Below are 21,627 nucleotides of genomic sequence, written 5' to 3'. Positions count from 1 at the left end.
CAGTCCATTGTTGTTTTGCACACCATGCCACCTTAGTTTGGATCTAGCCATATACGAATCAGCCTTCACACTGCCCTACTGGGAACAATCCTATCTGAACCGCCGAGGCAGGTACTCCCTGAACCGAAACACAAGCAACCCAGGACTGGTTTCAACCTAGTTGGAGTGCATTAGCGAGGTATTGGTTCCAGTGACGCAACGTGCACAGGACCCTCGTCTTGGCATTCCTGCTCCACTTAAGATGACATGCTAAAGTATGCAACAACAAAAAATGATGGATCGAATGCTTGATTTCATCTTGGCAACTAGTAATTATTTCGTCTGGCCACATCAATTATCATTGTTTTGCACACCATGCCACCTCAGATTGGACCTAGCCATATGCAAATCGGTCTAGACCCTGCTCCAATGGGAACAGATCAGCCCAAACTGTATACTTCCTTTACACTACATCATGTGGGAAACTAAAGTATACAGTGGCAAAGTATCCCCTCTACTGCAGCATTAGAGCAGAATGCCATCACAAACAGTTAAATTAGACTTTCACAAAGAGCACATCCACATACGATGTAGTTGCCTTCTCGGTCAGGGACTACCCTGGTAATGTGTGCCTTTTGAATTGTTTTTTTAAAAATTATATTGTGAGGGCCCGGCTGCTTCCTCAACAGTTTTTTTATGGAAAGTGGAAAGTTGGCACTTCTATAACCCACAGACAAATCTCCATTTTGTATTCTTTGTAAAGTGTTTTTCTGCCCCACCACCTTTTTGGCAGCTCTCATACTGTTTACGATATTTTAATGTTAACGAAACTCCAGTTGCTAAAAGTAACTTGCGCCTCCGTAGGCATGCTTTCGTAAGTCCTGGAATTTTACTTTATCCAGTGTAGTCTTCGTCACAGCATGTCTTTTGTGCACATGTATTCCATTCCTACCTACAGTAGTTTAAACATTTTAAAGTTCATTGAAAAGAAGCAAGAATTTGTTTTTGAGAAAAATTTGAATCTGCGCTCAAGTCAAATGATGGGCTATTAATCTGGATCTCTGATTCCTTCTAGAGTCGCCTGTGGATGAATGTCGTAAAAGAATTGCGAAATGGCATTCAATTGAATCGTGCGTCCGAGCGACTGTACAAGACACTGCCAGTAAAATACGAGTGTACGCCATTCGAGCACTTGATGGATGACATCCGATACAGACGGTATACACTCCAGAAAGCGACGGTATTTACATGAGCTTCATTGTAATCTTTATTTTATTTATGTGGGGATTGGGTGCTGGGGATATTTTAGAAATGAGTTTGTTATAAAGGCATGGGTCATTTCATCCACTTCTAAAAAGTGTGACCACTGGATGGTGCAAACTCTCATTACTTATGGCCAGCATCCAGTGCAAGGGGTCAGAAACCAGTGCTGTGTTTCTTTACCTAGCTGCTAATGCAGAACTTCTGTGATGTTTCGCAAACACTATCTTAGCGATTTGTCAGGTTGAGGCTCGGATTATCCTTTTGTTCCTTCTCTTCATTTTAACAACAAAAAACTACTTTTTCCCTTGAACACCAAGGAAAAGACAAAAGTCCAAGTCCTTCCTTTCTGATTGTAGCCTGGTCCCAATGTGATCATTCCTCTCCTTTCACTCCTCCTCTTTCTTCACTGCTCAGCAGCAGGTTAGGGGCATACAGTAGTACGTTTCTCTTTGGGGCAGCGCGTGTGTCTGGAGACACTCTCATGGCACAGAGCGACCCAGAAAGGTGTTGCAATGCCATCAGGTGGTGAGTAGACCGCACCACACTATATAGTGGGCAAAATGTTGCATAAGGTACGCTAAAGTGTCCCACAACTGAAAGGGAATCCGCCAAGGAATCTGATTACAGCACAGGCAAAATGTGCCAACATAAGCCCTCAATCAATGCAATAAAACACATTCATGCAGGCGAAACAGAAAACATTACTTGACTTGCTTCTGAGCTTCCTTCTGAGCAGTGAAGGAAGAGTGAACTTGGAAGAAGGACCACATTGGGACCAGGCTTCAAGCAGAGAGGAAGGACTTGTGGACTTAAACTTTTGTCTTTTTTCTTGGTGTACATGGGGAAAAAAGTTTGTGGTTTTAAATGGCTGCTGTTAAAATACAGCAAAGGAAAAAAGCATAATCCTCACCTCTGTTTCCTTAATAGAATTGAAACTTTCCTAATACCAAAACTGGGTAAATTTTCATTCTACCCATACACCACAAATGAAATGTGTGGTATGTAACCGGTTTTAGATAAGACATCTCCAAACTATAATCATCGTGATACCTTCCACAGCAACAGGAACTCATGGCTTTTAGAGAGACACTTCAACCTGGGCCCACAATGGCTGGTGTAGTTAAATTCTATGGAAAAATTAATTTGGACTGTAAATTAAAAAAAAATCGGCACTTTAGGAAAACTTCTTGATACTTTACTTCAGCTCGTTGATGGTGTGTTTCCTGTGTTGTGAACTGGTTTGCAGTAGTTGGCTTGAATTGAGCCTAGAATCCTATCCAGATGTAGAACTTATTTTTTGGAAGAGTTTGAGAATATGGCCAATATCTTTTCAAGTGGTTCCAACAGTTTGGAAAAGATGTTTATCTAGTGAATATACTTATTCATAAATTTTGCTGTGGCTAGAGCTTTTCTTTAAACACTGCATTTCTTTCCTAAAATATGACTTTTGAATTTTTACTCCTATCGCATGCTCTACTTTTCTGTGGAGAAAATACACATTGTGTACATCATTTTCAATAGAGATGGTACAGTTAGGTTATCAAAAAAATGCAATTTTCAAAATATTTCGTAGGGGAGAGGAAAGAAATTATGGTGTGATACAGTGGTGTGAATTAAAAAAATACATGTGCTATCTATAGTCATGTTTGGATATAGTACAATTCTTTTAATTTCATGGTATAGTGGGTAATAGAGTTATAGGAAATGTAGTGCCTCAAATTTAAAGAGAAAATACAACAAAAAACCTTGCCTGTACTGATCCTTATTCAAAGATGCAAATTATCAAGGTGACAGCAACCAAATTGTCAACCTCCTCAAATTATTCAAAAATATATTTTATTTTTCATTTATCAAAAATGTTTTTCACATAGTATCATGAATCAACAATTTTTACCATTACACCACAAGACCAAAAAACAATTTGACCAAATAAAAACACTGACTCTAGGTCAATACACCAATAATGGACAACATCAAAGGCAACTTACTCATAGAAAACATGAAGCACAGAACATATACACTGAATCTTTTGTTCAAGAATGTTTTACATTGGTTAATCCATCTAGAGAACCCCCCCCCCCCCACAAAAAAAAGTGGTAATAATTAAACTGAAACATTTCTGCACTGTGCCAATTAATGGACGTTTGTTTCATAATTCATTTAACCAGGCAGAAACCTCTTAACATTGGTCACTCTTATTTAACAATCACAACAAAAAAGGTAGACTCGTTTCAAACCCAAGATTTGTTGGCAGGGGGTTCTCGTCCGGACCAATCACTAGAAGACCATGAATGAAGGAACAAATCCTGCTTTGTGTGAGCTGTTGGAAGCAATACACTTTAAATAGCCTTGAGCAGACAGTTTCAGGGCGGCTAGCTTACCTATTTGGCGAAATCAGCCTATTTCGCATATAGACTCAATTGCTGGCTAACAAAGGTTTCTGAAACAACGTAACAGAAAAAAGAGAAAACAGTCTAAGGAACCAGTTTCACAGTCATGTCATAGCAGCGGGAAAACTAACTCAATTGGTCCACTACTCACTTAATGTGTAAAGAGCCTGTAGGGCTTCATAATGGCTTGAACAGGAAGGATGTTCCCTGGAATGCAATGTGAAACTGAGGGTGAGTTTAGTAAAAACCAAGGGTCCATTTATCTGATGGTTCGTTGGCAGCATGATGAAATTTTACATACCTTTCATTGATTTTATTTTATTTGTGGGTCTAGTCAGCCTCGTGGCAGGACCAATTTCCTACAAGAGACAAAATGATATTTCAATCGAAGTTGCTGAATGCGCGTTGCGCATAGGGATTCTAACACTGTTGCTCAAATATATTGAAGCATGAGCGGTGCCAAAGTGAAAATGCAGTACACATTAGGGACTATTTGCACGAACTCGCAGATTTGGTAAAAAAAGCTCTAAAGCTGAAAAGACATTTATCGTAGCGCGTTACAGGCTAATTCCATAGTTGAACCCTGTTGACCCGTCCGGATTTACCTTTTTTGGAGCTGGTGTCTCCGAATCTGTTTTGCACGTCCGGGCTACGTCGCGGTGAAAGATCATTGCGTTCTGTGATCTTCCGCTTGTTTTTAAACTTCTGGTTGTCTTGATGCGGTGAAAGTGACTGTGTGGACGTCACATGACTGTTGTCTTACCGCAGTGTGATTGGCTGTACGGTCGTGACTCCAATGTTAGATGCTCAAGGCTATTTAAGTGTATTGCTTTCAACAGCTCACACACAGAAGGTTTTGTTCCTTAATCTTTTTAATTCATTGTCTTCTAGTGAATCTAGCGAAACGTGTCTACCATTTTTGTTGTGATTGTAAAACAAGTGTGACCAATGAAAATGTTTGTTTAAATGAATTATGAAACAAACGTCCATAAATTGGGACAGTGCTGATATTTTTCCGTTTAACTATTCAGTTTAAAAAAAAAAGTTTCTCTAGATGGATTAACCAATGTAAAAAAATTCTTGAAAAAAGATTATTCAGTGTATATGTTCTGTTTCATGTTTTGTATGTGGGTAAGTTGTCTTTGATGTTGTCCATTATTGGTGTATTGACCTAGAGCCATTCAGTGTTTTTGTTTGGTCAAATTATATTTGGGTCTTGTGGTGTAATGTTAAATTGTTGATTCATGATACTATGTGAAAAACAAAATGATTTTTGAAAAATAAAATATATTTTGAATAATTTTTGAGGAGGTTGACAATTCAGTTGCGGTCACCTTGATGATTTGCATCTTTGAATAAGGATCAGTACAGGCAAGGTTATTTTTTTTTTTAAATCGAGGCTCAGCCTTGCTGATTAGAGCCAGACCCTGTGTTTGATATCAAAGTTAAAGGGACCATGGTTTCTCTAAATTGAGCTACCCATAATTCTACCTGCTAATTCGTTGCTCTAAACCAATAAAATTAGGGAAGGATGCTTTAGAGTCTAAAGCATCCTTCCCTAATTTTATTGGTTTCTTTTTTTTTAACATCTTAACTTGTATACATTGGATTTTTGTTGTTGTGGTCTGGTTTTGTTCAGAATACAATCTATTTTTCTAATCCTGTGAAGTTTTTTTTTTTTTGTGGTGTATTCATTGTGTTGGTGTGTGTTGCACAAATACTTTACATATTGCCTCTTTAGATATGCCTGACTGCTCTGTGCCAAGCTACCAGAGTGTGAGCACAGGTTACCTTTTAGTGTGTATGTAGCTTACCCTGACTAGTGGCAATTCCTGCCTGGCCTGGGTACAGACCTCTGCCAACCAGAAATCCTAGTTCGAACACACTGTGAAATGCCAGTCCTGCCTTTTTATTAAGGTAACTCTTCTTTTTATACTTTTCAGCTCACTGTCTCAAGCAGAATTAGTTTCGAGCAGTCTTTTCTGGATTGGGTTACATCTCGTCCCACTCTGAGACCGGTATGTTACCCTTACCCTTGCTCTTGTGTAATTAGTTGATTCAGTATATCGAAGTGCCTAATTGCTACACATCTGGGAAAGTGACAGCCTATTGACTGCTTTACTCTTGAGGTACTACCACTGTAAAGCAGACTCTTTACAGACCAAGATCTCCGTGGCGGTGGCAAGACCTGACAAAAGGCTACCTTGTCATCTCATACCACCACTGACTCATTCCCTCTTCACTATCAAACTTGCAGTCACAACACCAGTTAAACACAAACACTGGTCATTTAAATATCATGGTTGTATGCCACCTTTCTTCTTACCTCTGCATCATGTATAGTTGAAAATGTTCTATGCATGTGGCCAAGTGTTGTCTTGCAATGTAGACTATCACCACATTCGAAACGCAGCATTAAGAGGGTAAACAGTTTCTCAATTAGTTTGTGTCTGGCAAAAACATAGATGTGTTTAATTAATGTTTAATTGGTTATCCTACCTATATTTCCAACTTAATTATATTGCATTTCTTTTTGGTATTTGGGCAAAGGATTCACAGAGGTCGGATGGGCAAACTGCAGGTACTTGAAACACTTGTGCCCTTTAAGGAACTGACATGTGGGTCAGTGTGCATCTGCTGCTTTCACAGAAACCAGCAAGGAACATATGACCAAGCATTCTGTGACACGAAAGGAAGGTGCATTATTTTTCAGGTGGCCAGGCTAGCAACTGCTCCCCCTTAACTTTTTTTCACTTTCCTATGTGTGATTCTCCATTTACTTTTCCACTTACTATACCATTTCTTTCAACATGTAACTGTTACTTTTTTGAGGACTTAAAGGGCTTCTATCACAACCTCTGCTATCACTCTGATATGGGGTGCGTGAACCCCACATCAGTAGTTTGCCATTGAAGGCATAGTTCTCTCAGTGCTCGGAAAGCTAGCGACCTCTTCTCTGAATTGAGACATCCAGGGCAAGGGACGTTGGACAGTTCAGATGCCTTTTTGTTTTCTTGACCATTGCAGGGCACTTCTGTATGTTCCTCTATTGTAGTGCACATCCCAGCATAACCTCACCTCAACTCCACAGATTTGCCTGGTCAGTGGTTTTAAAGCCTAGACTTTGGAGGCCAATTGATGAACAGTGCAAACCCAAATTACTTACAACAGCAGCCTCCTATTTTGGCTTGATTCCGTCTCCAGGCCAATAGATATTTCTCGATCGATTTTAGAATGAATTTGTAATGCAATGCATTTCAAATAAAAATCTACTTTCATTATCTTGATGATCAGTCAATGATGAGAAGTTTGGAATAGTTTTAAAGTTGTATTTCTCATTAAGAGATTAGTAATGGTCTGTCATTTTTATTCAGTTGTCAAATTACTGAAATATCAAAGTTTTGTTAGTCCACATCAAATAGACGATGTCCATAAAGGAAATAGTTCCTATCTTAGTCTAAGAGTCTTAATCTAAATAAGAACCCATGAAGTTATTTCGGAAAAGAGCAATATTCTGGAGCTTCTAGTTAGTTTAAAGAATAAACTCCCCATAAATAGCAGTTCCGGAAAACTCTGAGTTCCCCAACAAGTTACAGTAACAGCTATTAACCGCAGTAGCTATGATCAACATGAGGAGAGTCTCCCCACAAAAGTGTCGTAATATTGTTAGCAGTAGCACACAGCAATTCGGGCAAGAAAAAAGGAAAAACTCTGGGGCCGATTAGGATGGCGGTTTTTCCGCATCCTCCGGGCCGGCGGAAGTGTCCGCCGGCCTGGAGGATGCGGAAAAACCGCTGCGGAGCCTCCAAAGACCCACCGCCAAATTAGGATGGCTGGTGGGTCTGGAATTCCGTCCGCCGCTTTTCCGCCGCGGTCGGCTTCCGACCGCGGCGGAAAAGCTATAACATGGCAGGCGGTGTCTATGAGACACCGTCCGCCATATTAGGATGTTCGTAAATACATGCTTTTCCACGGCGGCTTTTCCGCCATGGAAAAGCATACGGACATTCACCTTGGGGGCCCGTTGCGGGCCCCCTGGGTGAATGGGGGGTGGGGGGTGCACATGGGGGGTACCTATGGTACCCCCCTGCATTTGCGTGCACAAAGCAGCAGGCACCGTGCGGTGCCGGCCGCTTTGTGCATGTAAATGTAAAACATGCTTTTTTAACATTGCGGCGGGTGCAGCTTGAAGCTGCACCCGCCGCAATGTTAAATATAGAGGATGTGACCGCCACCCTGGCGGTCACATCCTAATCAGCACGGAGGGAACGCCGCAGCCCCTGCGGACGTTCCCTCCTCCTCAAGGGTGGCGGACGGACGCAAGTCCGTCCGCCATCCTAATCGGCCCCTATGTGTAAGCATAGAGGGTAAGATGGCATTAATTCTCTCTGAACACATTATTGCAATATTCAGCTGGTTGCCATTGTTATCCAAAAGAAACAGGTCTTTTGATGGTCTGTTTCTCCTTCCATTTCCCACGGTAAGCATTCACGCTGGTGAGCAGTTATCTAAACGTTTCTAAATGTTTTGCAATAGGTACACGAGGAAATGTTCTCTTGAACCTTTGCAGGCTAGTCCAAGGCAATGAAACCTTTGTTTGTAAAGTCCGGATTTAGACCATGCAAAACAAGATGTTAAAGCTTAATATTACTAATGCTCTATTCATTATAAAACAAAATATAGCAAAGCACTTTGCTTGGAGAAATTAGGAACTCATATGTTGTGAGTAAGCCAAGAAATAAATTTCTCTTAGAGCAGCACATTTCAAAGTGATTAACAATTTTGCTGTCCAATGATTAGGCCAACAGGTTCTAAAAGGCATTTGATTTAAATGTCATACAGGAGTCAAAATACATTTTCAGGCTGAGTCTTAGAAGCACATTAGGTGTGAGGTCCTACTACTTTGTATAAGCTGCAAGTATGTTCTCCACTTTCAAGAAAGCACCTTCTCCTATGGTTTAAAGCTGCACGTTCTATTTCTCACATTTAAAAAAAACTTTTTCTATGGTTTTCTCTGATTATGACGAAGTTAAACACAAATTTTCTAATGTCAGGCACATTTTCTTCGACACTGAGGTCCATTTTTCATGGAAGATTTAGACTTTGTGGATGAGAGGGTGACTGCTGAAGTTGCTGTTGAAATTCTCCTAATCCATTTACACCCTACGTATTTCGCATTATTGATGGTGTTCCATGGCCCACTCCTTTCCCAGCCGGGATACAATTTTCAATGTATTGTTTTCTTCCAGTTCGCAATTTATTTATTATTTGGTCATTCCAATGTTTCGTCGAAGTACCATTCTTCAATCAAAAAATCTGCCATTTTCACTCATTACTTAATGGTGTCCTAATTGCATCTCTGGCTAGGATTTTAATGAAAGTACGAGCATTGCTCATTAATGAAACTTATCATCTTTTTTGTACTGATTCCCCTATGAAATGGGTCAGCGCTGCTTTAATCATCTTGGAGATTATTTTTTGTGTTACCAGGACGCATCTTCATCAAAAGCTGCATGTATATTAAGTGGTGATTCTTTCAAAATGAGATCCGCCTGCATGTCCATGAAAATGAGTGCTATGATATTTAGACCAGATTGAAGATTGCTTAACTGTGTACCAGAGCTGCTGATGTTTTCTCTTGAAAGGAGGTTTTTGTAAATTTCTCCAAGCCAGAGTCTATTGGCTGTAAAGCAAATCATTTCTCCTGGAGAGCTTCCATCACAAAGGATGAGGCATGGACTATTTTATATCTCAAATGAAATGAATCATTATACAGTGGGATTGCCAGTCCACCATGACATTACCAGCAAAGCACTGCATTATCACCCAGTGTCACCTCCCCTTACCACACTATTATTAAATCACCATTGTCCATTTCATATCTCCTGCATTACAGGGCCCAGTCCCTTCTAACCCATAGAACCACACAGCTCCTCAACACTCCATGACCACCTACCATCACTCCAAAAACACCTTTCTGCAGAAAACTACCACCCTTTCTGTGCCTTGCTGCTGCCATGCTGCACTTCTGTCCTATCCTTCCCATGTTATATTGGCAACTGATGGTACCTCTCTTCCAGCCACTATCAGTCTACCAAACCCAAGGAAATACATCACCCACTCACAGCACCCCACATAGAAATCACAGTTATACTCTGCCCACACAGCACTTCAATACTACTGAATTACAACTGCACACACAGCACTTCAATACTACTGAATTACAACTGCACACAACCAAACTACCAAGAATGTTGGTATTACTACACCACATCTACCACACTCCTGGGAACCACAAATTCAACACATAGGCAGTCAATTGCCATTCCCGTCCATGACACTAATTACCACACTCCGTTGTCATTACTGTATTACCCCCTAACAAAACATAAACCGTACCACCCACAATCTCAATGCTGCAAAACACTGCCACTACTTTCCTAACTTGCCATCACACCACATCTAATCACTATTGACCAAAATAATGGCCTTATCAACTCCCATTAAAACCTGACCCTCTACCTCAATTATGCCATCCTTAAACACAGCATTACCAATTCCTAGCAGCAAATCTCTGCCATTTCTCCACAATCCTTAAAACCACATTTTAAGCACCAGAGCACAGACCGATATCAGTTGAAGTAAAGCAAAACACTACCACAGTGCAACAAGACATACAATATCATATTCACAATAAAATAAACCCACCTGCAAAATCAGTAATGCAACAAAAAATGTGAAATACTACAACATAACAAACGCATTAACAGAACACTAGTAGAACACAAACAGTAGATCACTTCAGCAACAAGACGATAAAATGCACCAAACCACAGTAACAGCACACATAGAAATTGCTACTCAACAGAGCAATGCAACACAACTACATGAAGCACAGTAGTATCTCACCATGCATAGCAAAACTGCAATCTCTGTACAGGAAAAAACACAAAAATTGAACACGGACAACACACACTTACAGAACACTTCACAGTACCAACACAATACTGAGCCAAATGAGAAACACCAGAAAAATTAAACACCGCACACGATAACAAATAAAACGTATTTGTAAAACACCACAGCACATTACCTAATACAAGAGACAAACAATACACTAAGCATGACTAAACGCATCAATACAGCAGAAGGCCAGAACTAAACAAGCTTTTTTTTTTTGGGGGGGGGGGGGTCAACAAGTATTGAATGGTGATTTGTGTTTTTTTTTGTAATTCATATTCTAATTTTTGTTTTGGCGTGGTGATTTTCTTTGTTATATTGGGGATTCCACAGGGATTTCTGAGGCATTTAGTAAAATATTAAAGCTAGGATCTCTGCATTGCATGGAAATGCCATGAATTTAAAACAAATGTAATTTTTAAGGAGGAAGAGTATTAGCAATGTGTATTTACTGGTGAAAATATTTGTATTGATGCATTTCTTTAGGAATTGGGGCCATCATTGGCGTGCTCATGCCCACCACTAGCACAGTAATGGCCATGGTGTAAAGGTTGGACTTTGTCATGCTATTGGCATCAATGACATAATGGTGCTCACTACTGTTATACTGACTTATTGATAGTAATTCTCAGTGATGTAGCGGGAATCATTTTATTTGCAGAGTCTCATCATAATCACGTGTAGCTCACCTGCAGATGACTTTGTATTAGTAAATGTGTAGTTTTAGAAATGTAAATGTTAATGGAATTATGTGGTGTAGTTCGTCAATCTGTAGTGCTTGAAGTTATATGTTCTTATGTTAACTCAAATCATAGGCCTGAAATGCAAGTCCTTAACTCTTGCCTTCGAATTTCCTTTTCTGAATTTCATGTGCACTGTAGAATTTGTTGTTTCCAGCATTTGCATTGCATGTGGAAAATGTATTTTGTTAGGGGAAAAGTAATGTCTTTGTTTAGGAGCTAGGAAAGGAGAGAAAGTTAGTTACTCGCTCGAATGTGATAGAGGCGGAGACGGAGTCACGCGGGAGAAGGCCTGAGAACCAAGGACAGATGTTGCAAGATCAAGTGTGAACAACCTCGTGGAAGGTTACCAATGACTGCCTATTGTGAACCAAGATTTATGCTGTGCATTATGGGAGAGTTTCCTCCAGATAATTTGTGTTTGGAATTAGGGAAAGTAGTCCACTTTACTTTGAGACAGAGCATGTCAGAACACGCTCTTCCTTCTGTGATGGTGGCTTTATGCTGCTTGACCCATTTGATGGTGGAGAGGCTTCTTAGGAAGACTCTATGGTCTGACACCTTTATCCTTTACACAGTAACTATTACCTCGGGATGTCACCTTAGTGCTAGAGTAGGGATAGACTTAATGCCTTTTACTCATCAACCTTCGACGCAGGGGAACCTGGATTCATGCTTCCTGATTCTCTGTATCCTGCTCCTTGAACTGATAGCTTTGTTTATGCTGCATTGTTTGCATTGGATAAGCAGATTTGGCAGTATGCTAATTCCTTTGTATTTCTATGCCATGGTGTTGAGGGGGGGGGGTCTGTTATTTTAGATTTTGGTATAATTGACAAACCTATATAGTTGTTCGTGAGTCATTGAATTCCAAAGGCGTTAATGATAATGTGGTCACGCACTAACGAGTTTTCTCCCCTTTACACATTCATGCTGCTAAAAAGAACCATTGGATTGTGACTCTAGAACCGTTCTAGAACTTATGGGCACGACCCTTTCATCATATTATAAGCATTGGTAGCACAATCCTGCCCAGCCCTTGTGCAGTGCTTCACTGCCATCATTCTTTACAACTTCTGCGGAGAACTCTGCCTAGGAGAGTTGAGTAACTTGTGTGCATTATTAGTGAACTTGTCATTAATGCATCTATCCTGCAAACACTCATTTAAGTATTTATTCATTTGCTAAACCACACATCACCACTCGCATTTAAGAAGGATTATACATGCATACAACACAAACTCATCTATGCACGCATACAGCCGAATGGTTACTCATTCTCATGTTTACCCATTCTCATGTTTACCCATTCAACTTAACAAATAGACCTAGCTACTGGCTTTGTCAAAGCTTATTATGTCATTGGGTTCCAATCTAGACTGTGAGCGCTAACAAGGCTATTTTGTCACGGGGATATAAAGTGTGATGACCTGAGATTTCATTAGCCCCTTCGACACAAGACAAGCTCAGCTTGTCATGAGTTACGCCTGTCGTACGCTCATGACGAGCTGAGCTCGTAATGAACCGCGGGATTTTTAAAAAGTCAGCGCACAGCGGGAAAGCGTGGATGGGGTTAATAAACCATTGCATTATGGGAAATAGTGGCATTGGCTTTTATTCAATCAACTCCTTTGACCAAATAATAAATAGTCTCAAAAGGACAGTACTGCAAATATGCTGGCCAGAAGCCTGGATGGCAATGGGGATGTTATGCTTTTTTAACTTGATTAAGCACGTGAACACCATTGATTTCTTGGTGCTAGAGTAGCTAAAGGATTATGAATAGGGCTCCCATTTTCTTCTTTTTTTTCTTTTTACATTTCAGACTGTATTTATCCATATTTCTTTTTTGCCCATCTTATTGGTATTTATTCATATTTATTTTGTTTTGCGAATATATGGAATCATGAAATGGTATATTCCCATATTTAACGGATAAACATGCACTCATGCTTTGCTGCCTGTCACGTTTTAGCAAACTAAGCAGCCAAATATAGCTAATCACTACACCTTCAGGTAAATATGAGCATTATAATACAAATATGTTACCATACACCTGCATTTAGGAAAACCTCAACTTATTTGTAACTTGCCATGCTGCTCCGCTGTCATCCTAGGAATCACGAAAAACACAATGGAGTCACCCACAAGAAGCACAATTTTCTGCATTCTTCCGCTTGTAATAAAAAAAAAAATAGACCGGAAAAACTTTGTGTTCTGTCTGTAATTATCTGTAAAAACTGAAAACCGGGAGCCTTAATTATGAAGTAGCCAATCAATAAGTGATTGGGTTAGTTATCTAGAACCTGTCTTGAAGGAAGTATTCCAACAGCTGCTTGCATGGCTGAAGAAAAAGCCTCCAGTCGAGGGTTACTGTAGTAGTGCCAACTAATATTGTAGATTTTTGCACATTCTGTATTGTATTAAACCTGTGTGCCTTTCCCTGCCGCAGGCATCGGAGCGAAAACTGAAGGATCTTTCCTATCAAGAACCGTGTCTACATGAGCGTCTCATGACTGAAATCAGATCTTCCAAAGTTCTGCGCTCGTGGTCTGCCATGACACCAGGTAGGTTTCCATTAAGTCTACGATGATTGCAAGTGGAGGAATTTTATCTTTAAATAGTGGTATACCACTCTAACAATAAAGGGAAAAACCTCAAATGTGCAAGGTTTCCTACTTAGTCTTGAAATACCTTTCTCTACTTACTTAAATTCCAGGCTGAAACGTTTAAGACCTTAAATAAAATAGGCTCAGGAGCAGTGTCTAACGCTATGGCAGAGGACTGTCGCAGTGCGAAGAAAAAGCTTAAAATGATAATACCTTTAAGGTATTATCATTTTATGCTTCCTGCTTCTTTGCGGGTGGGTGGGGCTGCTCTGCTCTCTGAGCAGGGTAGGGGACGAGAGGTTTGCACATCCCTTTGTGCGAACAAAGAAAAACCAAAGGTGGTGATGGACTGAGCGTTGACAATACAAACACTCACCCCCAGTCAACTGATCTGGGTTTAATCCATCACCGTTCTTTAGCTCACTCCGCCACCCCAGTTCAGACATGGCCATATGCAAATCAGTCTGATCCCCTTTTGTATCCCCTTTTGTATCACATCCCTAAGTGCGCAATGACTGGTCGGTCCTCTCGGGCCGCCCAAACCAGTCATGTGAACTTTCCTCGTTCTCCATGCAGGCTGCATTACACCCTGAATGGAGAACAAGCCCAGGCCCCCATTCCCTGGTTATGTAAAACTAAGATGCTCAAAACCAATCCCACTGCTGTGTTGATATTGGTCAGGGGGGTCTGTCTATGCTTCTTTCCGAGACAGAGAAGAGAGAGCGGAGACGAGGGACACAGCACAAAGGTGAGGCTTATTTTTTTGTAATATGCATAACTCCCCCCCCCCCCCCCCCATGTCGGCTGCCCCTGCTTTAAAACTGCAATAGACTAGCAAATAATAGACGGAAAGCAGAACAAATCAAACCTTCACCCCCCAGTCAAGAGATCTAGATTAAATCAATCATTCTTCTGCTCACTATGCCACCCCAGTTTAGACCTGGTCATTTCCAGGGGATGAAAGGGTCACTAACGTATAAGGCAAAACCTGCCTTCATCCGCTGGCTCACTGCATGTGTAGGCTTTACGGTTGTGATATTTTAATGTATTCGTGGCAGAGAAGTAGGCAATAGTAAAACCATTTGTGTCTGGCAGGTATTTTGTTGTTGGCGGTCTGGCATAAAGGCTATCATTTTACACCATAACAATAGGTTTGTAGCCATAGTGACTTTGTGACGTTGGCCCATTGTCTGCTGTTTGCCACGCTGGTACAGTATGTTGGAAATTACTATTAATCTTTTCCGTAGCATACTTCTGCCTGCGGCACTACAAAAGACTTTGTGTATCTTTGTGTATAACCTCACTCAACTCCACCTTTCACCTACCTTTTATCCTAATTCACCCTCCATGAGAATTGTCAAGCCCCCTGGGGTGCTAAAAATTGCCCATTGGACAGACCTAAAAAAACTGGAAAATACTTCAAACCAAAATGCGATTTTGTCCTTTCACGTTTAAGATGGTCGCGGTTCGGTCTGGCTTTTTTATGAAAACACTTGGATTGGTGCAAGAGATACAACTCCTTGTTAAAACCACATGCACTGTAGAGTAGCTTGTGATTTTAATGTAGGAACCTGTGTGTAACCTGTTAGGAAAGGCTGTCCAAGATGGACAAAGAAGGACCGAGGACCAGATCCATTGTGGCGGTGTTTATTTTTTTTCCTCTCAGGATGTCCACCTAAGATGTGTTTAAATTAAACTAATTTATACTCAGTGGCTATCCTGAAAATCGGGTATGGATCTGACCCTCCTGGCCGTGTTTTACAGCAAACGGATGAAGCGCAACTCTGTATTTGATCTTTTTGGGGAGAATTCCAGTGAGTGGATTATTTTGTGTTTAATTGGAAAATAGGTACCAAGCTCAAGATTTTTCAGGAGACCACTGCTGATTGTAGAAACTCTGTTCTCTGCCTACGCTCCAGGGTAATAATCTTTCATGATGATGCTGCATGAAATGTGTCTGCTGCTGTGGTTCCCACAATATTCAATCCATGTTTCAGTGTTCCTTTGATACTTGAGTAATAAAATTGATCAGAAGTGATGTTTTCCATAACTGCTTTACATGATTACCTGTTATAGAGTTTTTTTTCAATTCACTTTCCATATTTGATCTCGAAAGACACCTAAGAAATAATCAATAAAGCGAGCTAAGCTAGTAGCTTTAGGATGCAACCTAAGGGTGGTGCAAAATTACGGTAAACAGCCCAAGAAGCCCTGTTTCCAATAAGCGGGTAGCATTTGGCCAACCAGCTACTTTCTCTGGAGCGCTGAAAAGCTGCCTACAGTTCAGTAAAGGTTTGGTAGGATATCAGCTAATTTTCTTGTAGAATCATTAGGCAGTCGTTTACGTCATCAAACCCCTTTTTTTCAACTGTCTGTAGATCCAAGATTATTGAACTCACTGTTAGCAGGCAGCTGACTGTTGGTAGGTTGTGGGCTGAAGGAAGCTGAACTCTGAATGAGCATGCAGTCAGTGTTTTTGAAGCATATTGTTGAATAGCACAACTTGCTACCTCAGCCTGGCAAAAGTGCCTCGAGGCCCTCCCCCTCTAGGGGAACATCACTGATTGACACTCTGTCCTGGGCACTACAGGGCTTAAAACGGAAACGCCCAGGTCAGAGGGAATACGTGACACCTCGTCCGAGTGGGATGGGGTCAGCAGTCCCACTGACCCCCCCCCCCCCCCCCATCCGACTCTGTGACGGATGTGGGAATGCGGTCTTCCCTCATTGGCTTACCTTGTATCAGCCAATGAGTGCTAATGAAGCCAATGAGGGGGAAGTATCAGTCCCAACTCTCCTGGAACCTCTGAGGCTTCCCTCCTGCAGTAAAGATAAGTTTTGTTTTGTGCATGTTTGAATGTATGAATGTATGTATGCGCATTTGTGAGGAAGTGTTAATAGGTGTGTGTCCGTGAATGCATAGGTGGGTGTGTGTGTGCGCCCCCCCCCCATAATTACTGGTACTTTTTTTGCATAAGTGTGCATAACAAAAACAGTTTTTCCCTCAACTTTGTGCCGTCAGTCAAATCTCTCCCCACCAATTCAAAATCAAGAAAGGTAAATCTCAAACTTAGGATAGGTGAAAATCATGCACTGAAAGAAAAGCACTGGCATTTTGCCTTTATTATTATCCTTCTGAGTCTAATGTGACTTGGTTCGCTGCTATGTGAGATAGAAAATAAACAAAACAAGAATTGGCTTAGCCAATAGGTCTCGCTTTTGGGACCTTATAAGTATTTAGTTATGCAGCACAATATCCTTGGTGCAACAACATAAACTGTTGCATGGCTAAACACTTATAAGGTCCCAGAGGCGAGACCTATTGGCTATGCCAATGCTTGTCTTTACTTTATAACTTACACGTTAAGGTTCCAAATAGACAAAACTCATGTTTTGTCAGGTTTGTTCCTTGGAAGTTCCAATTATGTAGTGTCGTGTTGATACATGTTTGCCAGTGACCAGGTAAAAGTTGTCTTTGCCAGTAATAAATATGCTATTGTAGTGGCCTACATATGGGCAAGTACATTACCTTTCTTTTTATGTTGATTACTAGCATGAATAACCTGTATTCCATAAAAAGGTATGTAATCAATTATGTCTGTTATTACTCATAGGTGCACAATATTTTATTTTACTCCCTATCATTATGCTCATTGTTTCACTAACCATAGTGATATAAAGAAATTATTTATTTTACGGATTGTCGACGCTGCATGTACTTCCTATTGAACTTTAAATATGGCCGGGTAGTTGGGGGTAAGCATTGGTTAGGTTGCTGAAGTAGCCTTAGCCTAAGTCATTGGAGTTGCTGTCTGAAGACAAACCATCTTTCTAGCAACAGCCCGAGCTGCAAGCGGTGGAGGGCGTCTCATACCGATGCGGTGGCAGGCAGAACAGGCCACCTTCAAAGATAGAAGAGTGGGTCCTATTGGCAGGAAGCCAGTGGCTGTAATCCTAGGATTGTTTACCGGGTAGCCTGCTCCTGACTTTAACATGAGCGCCACAGTACAGATGTCAGTGACTGTGTTTTTATCAAGAGCATCCTATGATTTTGTGAGAATTCTGATTTTTAGTTAGTCCGGAGTCTGTTTGGATTACTGTATGAAATGTCTGTCAACGACATTTAGAAAATAAGTAAAAAAATGTAGTGACTCATGCTTTTGGATGTTTTTTTTTTTTTTCTTCAAGTGAGAATACCTATTGCACTTTCTGGTAATATGCACGGGGAGAGAAGATCCACAAAAAAAAACACTATTTTCTTCTGGGCATAATCCTAAAGGCAGGTCTTATATTGCTAAAACCAATAGTTTGCACCGGTGCGAGATCCATTGATTTTTGTAAACTTTTTTGCCACGTTGTAGAGGAGCAAAAGGGAAATAACATGCAACACTTGTTTTTTGTTGTTGTGGCTAACACGGACAGCGGGAAGGGGCTAGGAGCACTTCTTACAGCGGGAGGGGGCATCAAGAAGGTGCACAGCAGGAGCTGTGCAAGTGCAGACAAAGCCAGCGATAATGAATCGGGGAATTAGGACGTGGCAAGCCCGGCTTCGAAAGTGGTGCGCGTGAAAGTGAAAGCATCGTGTTTGCACATATGTTTACAATTAAGGCGAGACACGGGACCGCAAGAGCTAGTCCAGCAAAAGCGTGTGTTAGCACTTTTAAAAGCCCAGTTACTAACTGTCTTGCAACACATGCGCTGGCTCAGGTGAGACCTAAAGTAGTGTTGCTTTATGAAGGCCTGTGAAGTTGCACAATGTATTTTCCTTAATGCAGACTATTTTAAGTTAAATGGCACCTCACAGTGCACCTCCAAAGGAAGTTCCCCAGCATTAATGCTTTTGTACAGTGCCTGCCCGCTGGGCCTTATTGGGAGGCTTGCTCCCTACTCCACCTCTCTGGTAGATGGAGCCTTTGAAGAGCATTGTCCTGGTCCATCACTGTAATTAACTTTAATTCTCATTGAAGTAATCGTAATGACCAGCCTCTGACATCACTTAGCAGCCCAAGAATTCCTTGTTCCTTCCAATCCTCAATGTGTGCAACCAGGAATTCGTGTTCCTCAGGGGATTTCTCCTGCATTTATCTATTTTTCGGATCCACGGAAGGCAGATGTGGAAGTGCCCGCAGTTTCGCATCCACTTGCAATGGACTGTAAAAAGTCAATTTAACCTACTCCTGCTTTGAAAGAAGGATTCCACACAGGACGAGGGGTGAACTAGCCCCAACAAGACTGAGTGCACCAAAGATTCCCCGAAAAAGTTCTTCCTCCTTTGGGCAAAAATCAAAATCTTGATCCAATGTTCAGGCCAAACCCCATCATTGGCTTATGAAGAATGGCCCACCATCCTCTTGTTCCTCCCCAGGGCAATTTATAGCCAGACATTGAAGGAAGTAAACAGCTGGTCTTTCCCACACTGGGATAAGGGCCTACATCCCTGTCAGTCACCACCTTCACTTTAACTAGCCTTCAGCATGACCTGGCTAACTTTTCATTGTCTTGGAATGCCAAAACTGCTAACTAAAAGTTAGCAATGTAATAACACAAGCATTGCACTATTGCAGTCAATAGATTGACGTTTACTTGCTAATGGGAATAATACTCCCCGAGTTCTCAGTTCAACCTAATGCTGGAAAGTTAGAAGTATACTTACCGAATAGTCAAATTACTTAACATAATGGAACACTAGACTGTCCCCTGCAATACTCTAGTTTCAGCCCTTCTGTCATTTAGGACTAGGCCGTGTTTACAAACCATACTGGGCTTTGGAGGAACGCTGCCTCCTAATTTAATGTATCGTTGAGTAACTAATTCATCGAAGGTTAATGTTCTGTTTTTATTTATTTATTTTGCTTCCACCATTTCAATGCAATACTAGTCAGTACCTGTGCTTGTTTACCATTTCTATAGATTTCTATGCAGGATCAAAGACCTGGCATGGTAACCGCTACAAGGACTTGGTGTCTTCAGGATATCAACCGACAGACAGTGGGATCAGAAAGAGTGTGAGAAAAATCTTTGTTGACCGGAAAGGGAGAGACCAAGACTCACAGGTGAGACTTCCAGTGTATGGCTGGGCTCTAGTGCACAGGACTTTCCAGAGCAGCACGTCACTCAATCCTCAATGTTTATTAGTGGATATAAGATGTGTTATTTTTTTATTATAAAGGAAGCAATTTTGTGATATCCACTCACAATTTCCTGATCATTGTCACGTTTTTGTATTATCTACACTTAATAATTCGAATTAAAATCCCCCTTCTCATCGGATTCACTGCAGGCGTTTCTTTACTACCAAGATCATTTAAAGCGGATGAAAATTTAATTGAATCATTCTTGTTAAATTCAACCTATTCTGAATCGCCTTGCCCATTCCTATTTTGTTTAAACCGGAGTTAAATAACCAATGTATTTGTTAAATAACCATCCGAATTCTTTTAGGTACAGTCACGCGCCCCAAAGATACCTGGGGACTGATTTCCAGCCCCCTCCCCCAAAGTAAACACGCTCTTCTGTTTCTTTGAGGTTTGGAAGAATTCAGACTTTCTATCCTATGTGGGCCTTTAAATTACACTGAAAAAACTTTTCGTTGGCAGTACCCTTCGTTTTACTGCGTTGTGATTTGGTGATGTCCTGATAAATTATCACTTTATTTAATCTTTTTCTTTAACATTATTGTTTTTATACGCGTTCTAACTTTTGTATGTATGATGTTTATTTCCTGTTTTTTTTATTCTTTATTTTAGCAATGTTCTATTGAGCCCTTTATCCATCAAGGTTAGCGATTAGCAATATTTAAATGTATGTCCCATACAAATGAAGTTGTGTTTTTCTTAGACTACATGACTGCATCCTATATTCCTAAAAATGCTTACTTAGTGGTAAGGTGAATCATTAAGTTCTCATAAACTCATTCAGTATTTTAGCATTTACTAAAAATAAGTGCAGTAAGACTGTGCCTGACGGACACACTTGGTGCCAAGTAAAATACAGCACATAGACTGTAAGGGTGTCTGTATTGCAGATGAAATGGAACTTCTCAAAAATGGATTACCACAGTAGAAATTAAGATCCTAAATGCTGCTCACCATATATGTACGAGAGCAACAGATCTCATTATATTGCATTATAGCACTTTATAGGCCTTTGCACCGCATTGTATGCCATGGAAGTGGGCTCTCAGACAGAGCGAGTGACCAGAAAGGTACTCTTGTCTTGTGAATGCAGCTAGGCACTCTCATCGCACAGCGAGCTTGGCAGTAGGCATTAGGTAAACGATGAAAGTGTTTTTTTAAAGCATGCAAAAATATCACATGCAAAACTGACTTTATTTTTTTGGGAAGTTGACTTAATTTTTGCCCCAATTGCAAATAGCAAAAATATTTTTGGTCAATGGCAAAGAAACAGTGCTTTTAAAACCGAAATAACATAAGATTAAACCAAAAGGGTGATTTTTAAACTGTAAACAAAATAAGTGGTATAATAGATGGCTATAAAAAAAATTACTTTGGTGATGTAAAATACACCTTCTCCTCCACTTAGCATTATAGGAATTGCAATGGTCCTATTTGAGTCTGACCATACATCACAACCCCGTGCCTAACAAAAATGAATGTGTCCTCCTGTAACCCAACTGGTTCTATGTAAAGCACCCCGATACCCGATACCGGGTCAAGTTCGCGCTAT

General features: G+C 40.7%; 1 protein-coding gene across 2 annotated transcripts in view; it reads left to right on the top strand.

The window, feature by feature from the left end:
• LOC144766712 (protein spire homolog 1-like) overlaps positions 1-21,627 on the top strand; it is a 292,220-nt gene that overhangs the window by 131,038 nt on the left and 139,555 nt on the right. Inside the window, exons 6-9 of one of the 2 annotated variants that reach the window (XM_078650473.1) lie at positions 1,055-1,219; positions 5,576-5,650; positions 13,785-13,899; positions 19,852-19,994. In XM_078650473.1, the coding sequence (XP_078506599.1) occupies positions 1,055-1,219; positions 5,576-5,650; positions 13,785-13,899; positions 19,852-19,994 (498 nt within the window). The remainder of the gene's footprint in view (positions 1-1,054; positions 1,220-5,575; positions 5,651-13,784; positions 13,900-19,851; positions 19,995-21,627) is intronic. The other variant, XM_078650474.1, reaches the window with a different exon arrangement.

Source organism: Lissotriton helveticus, chromosome 7 (genome assembly GCF_964261635.1).
Source record: "Lissotriton helveticus chromosome 7, aLisHel1.1, whole genome shotgun sequence".
NCBI lineage: Eukaryota > Metazoa > Chordata > Amphibia > Caudata > Salamandridae > Lissotriton > Lissotriton helveticus.
Note: the sequence above shows the minus strand (reverse complement) of the source record. Positions and strands in the feature narration are given on the sequence as shown.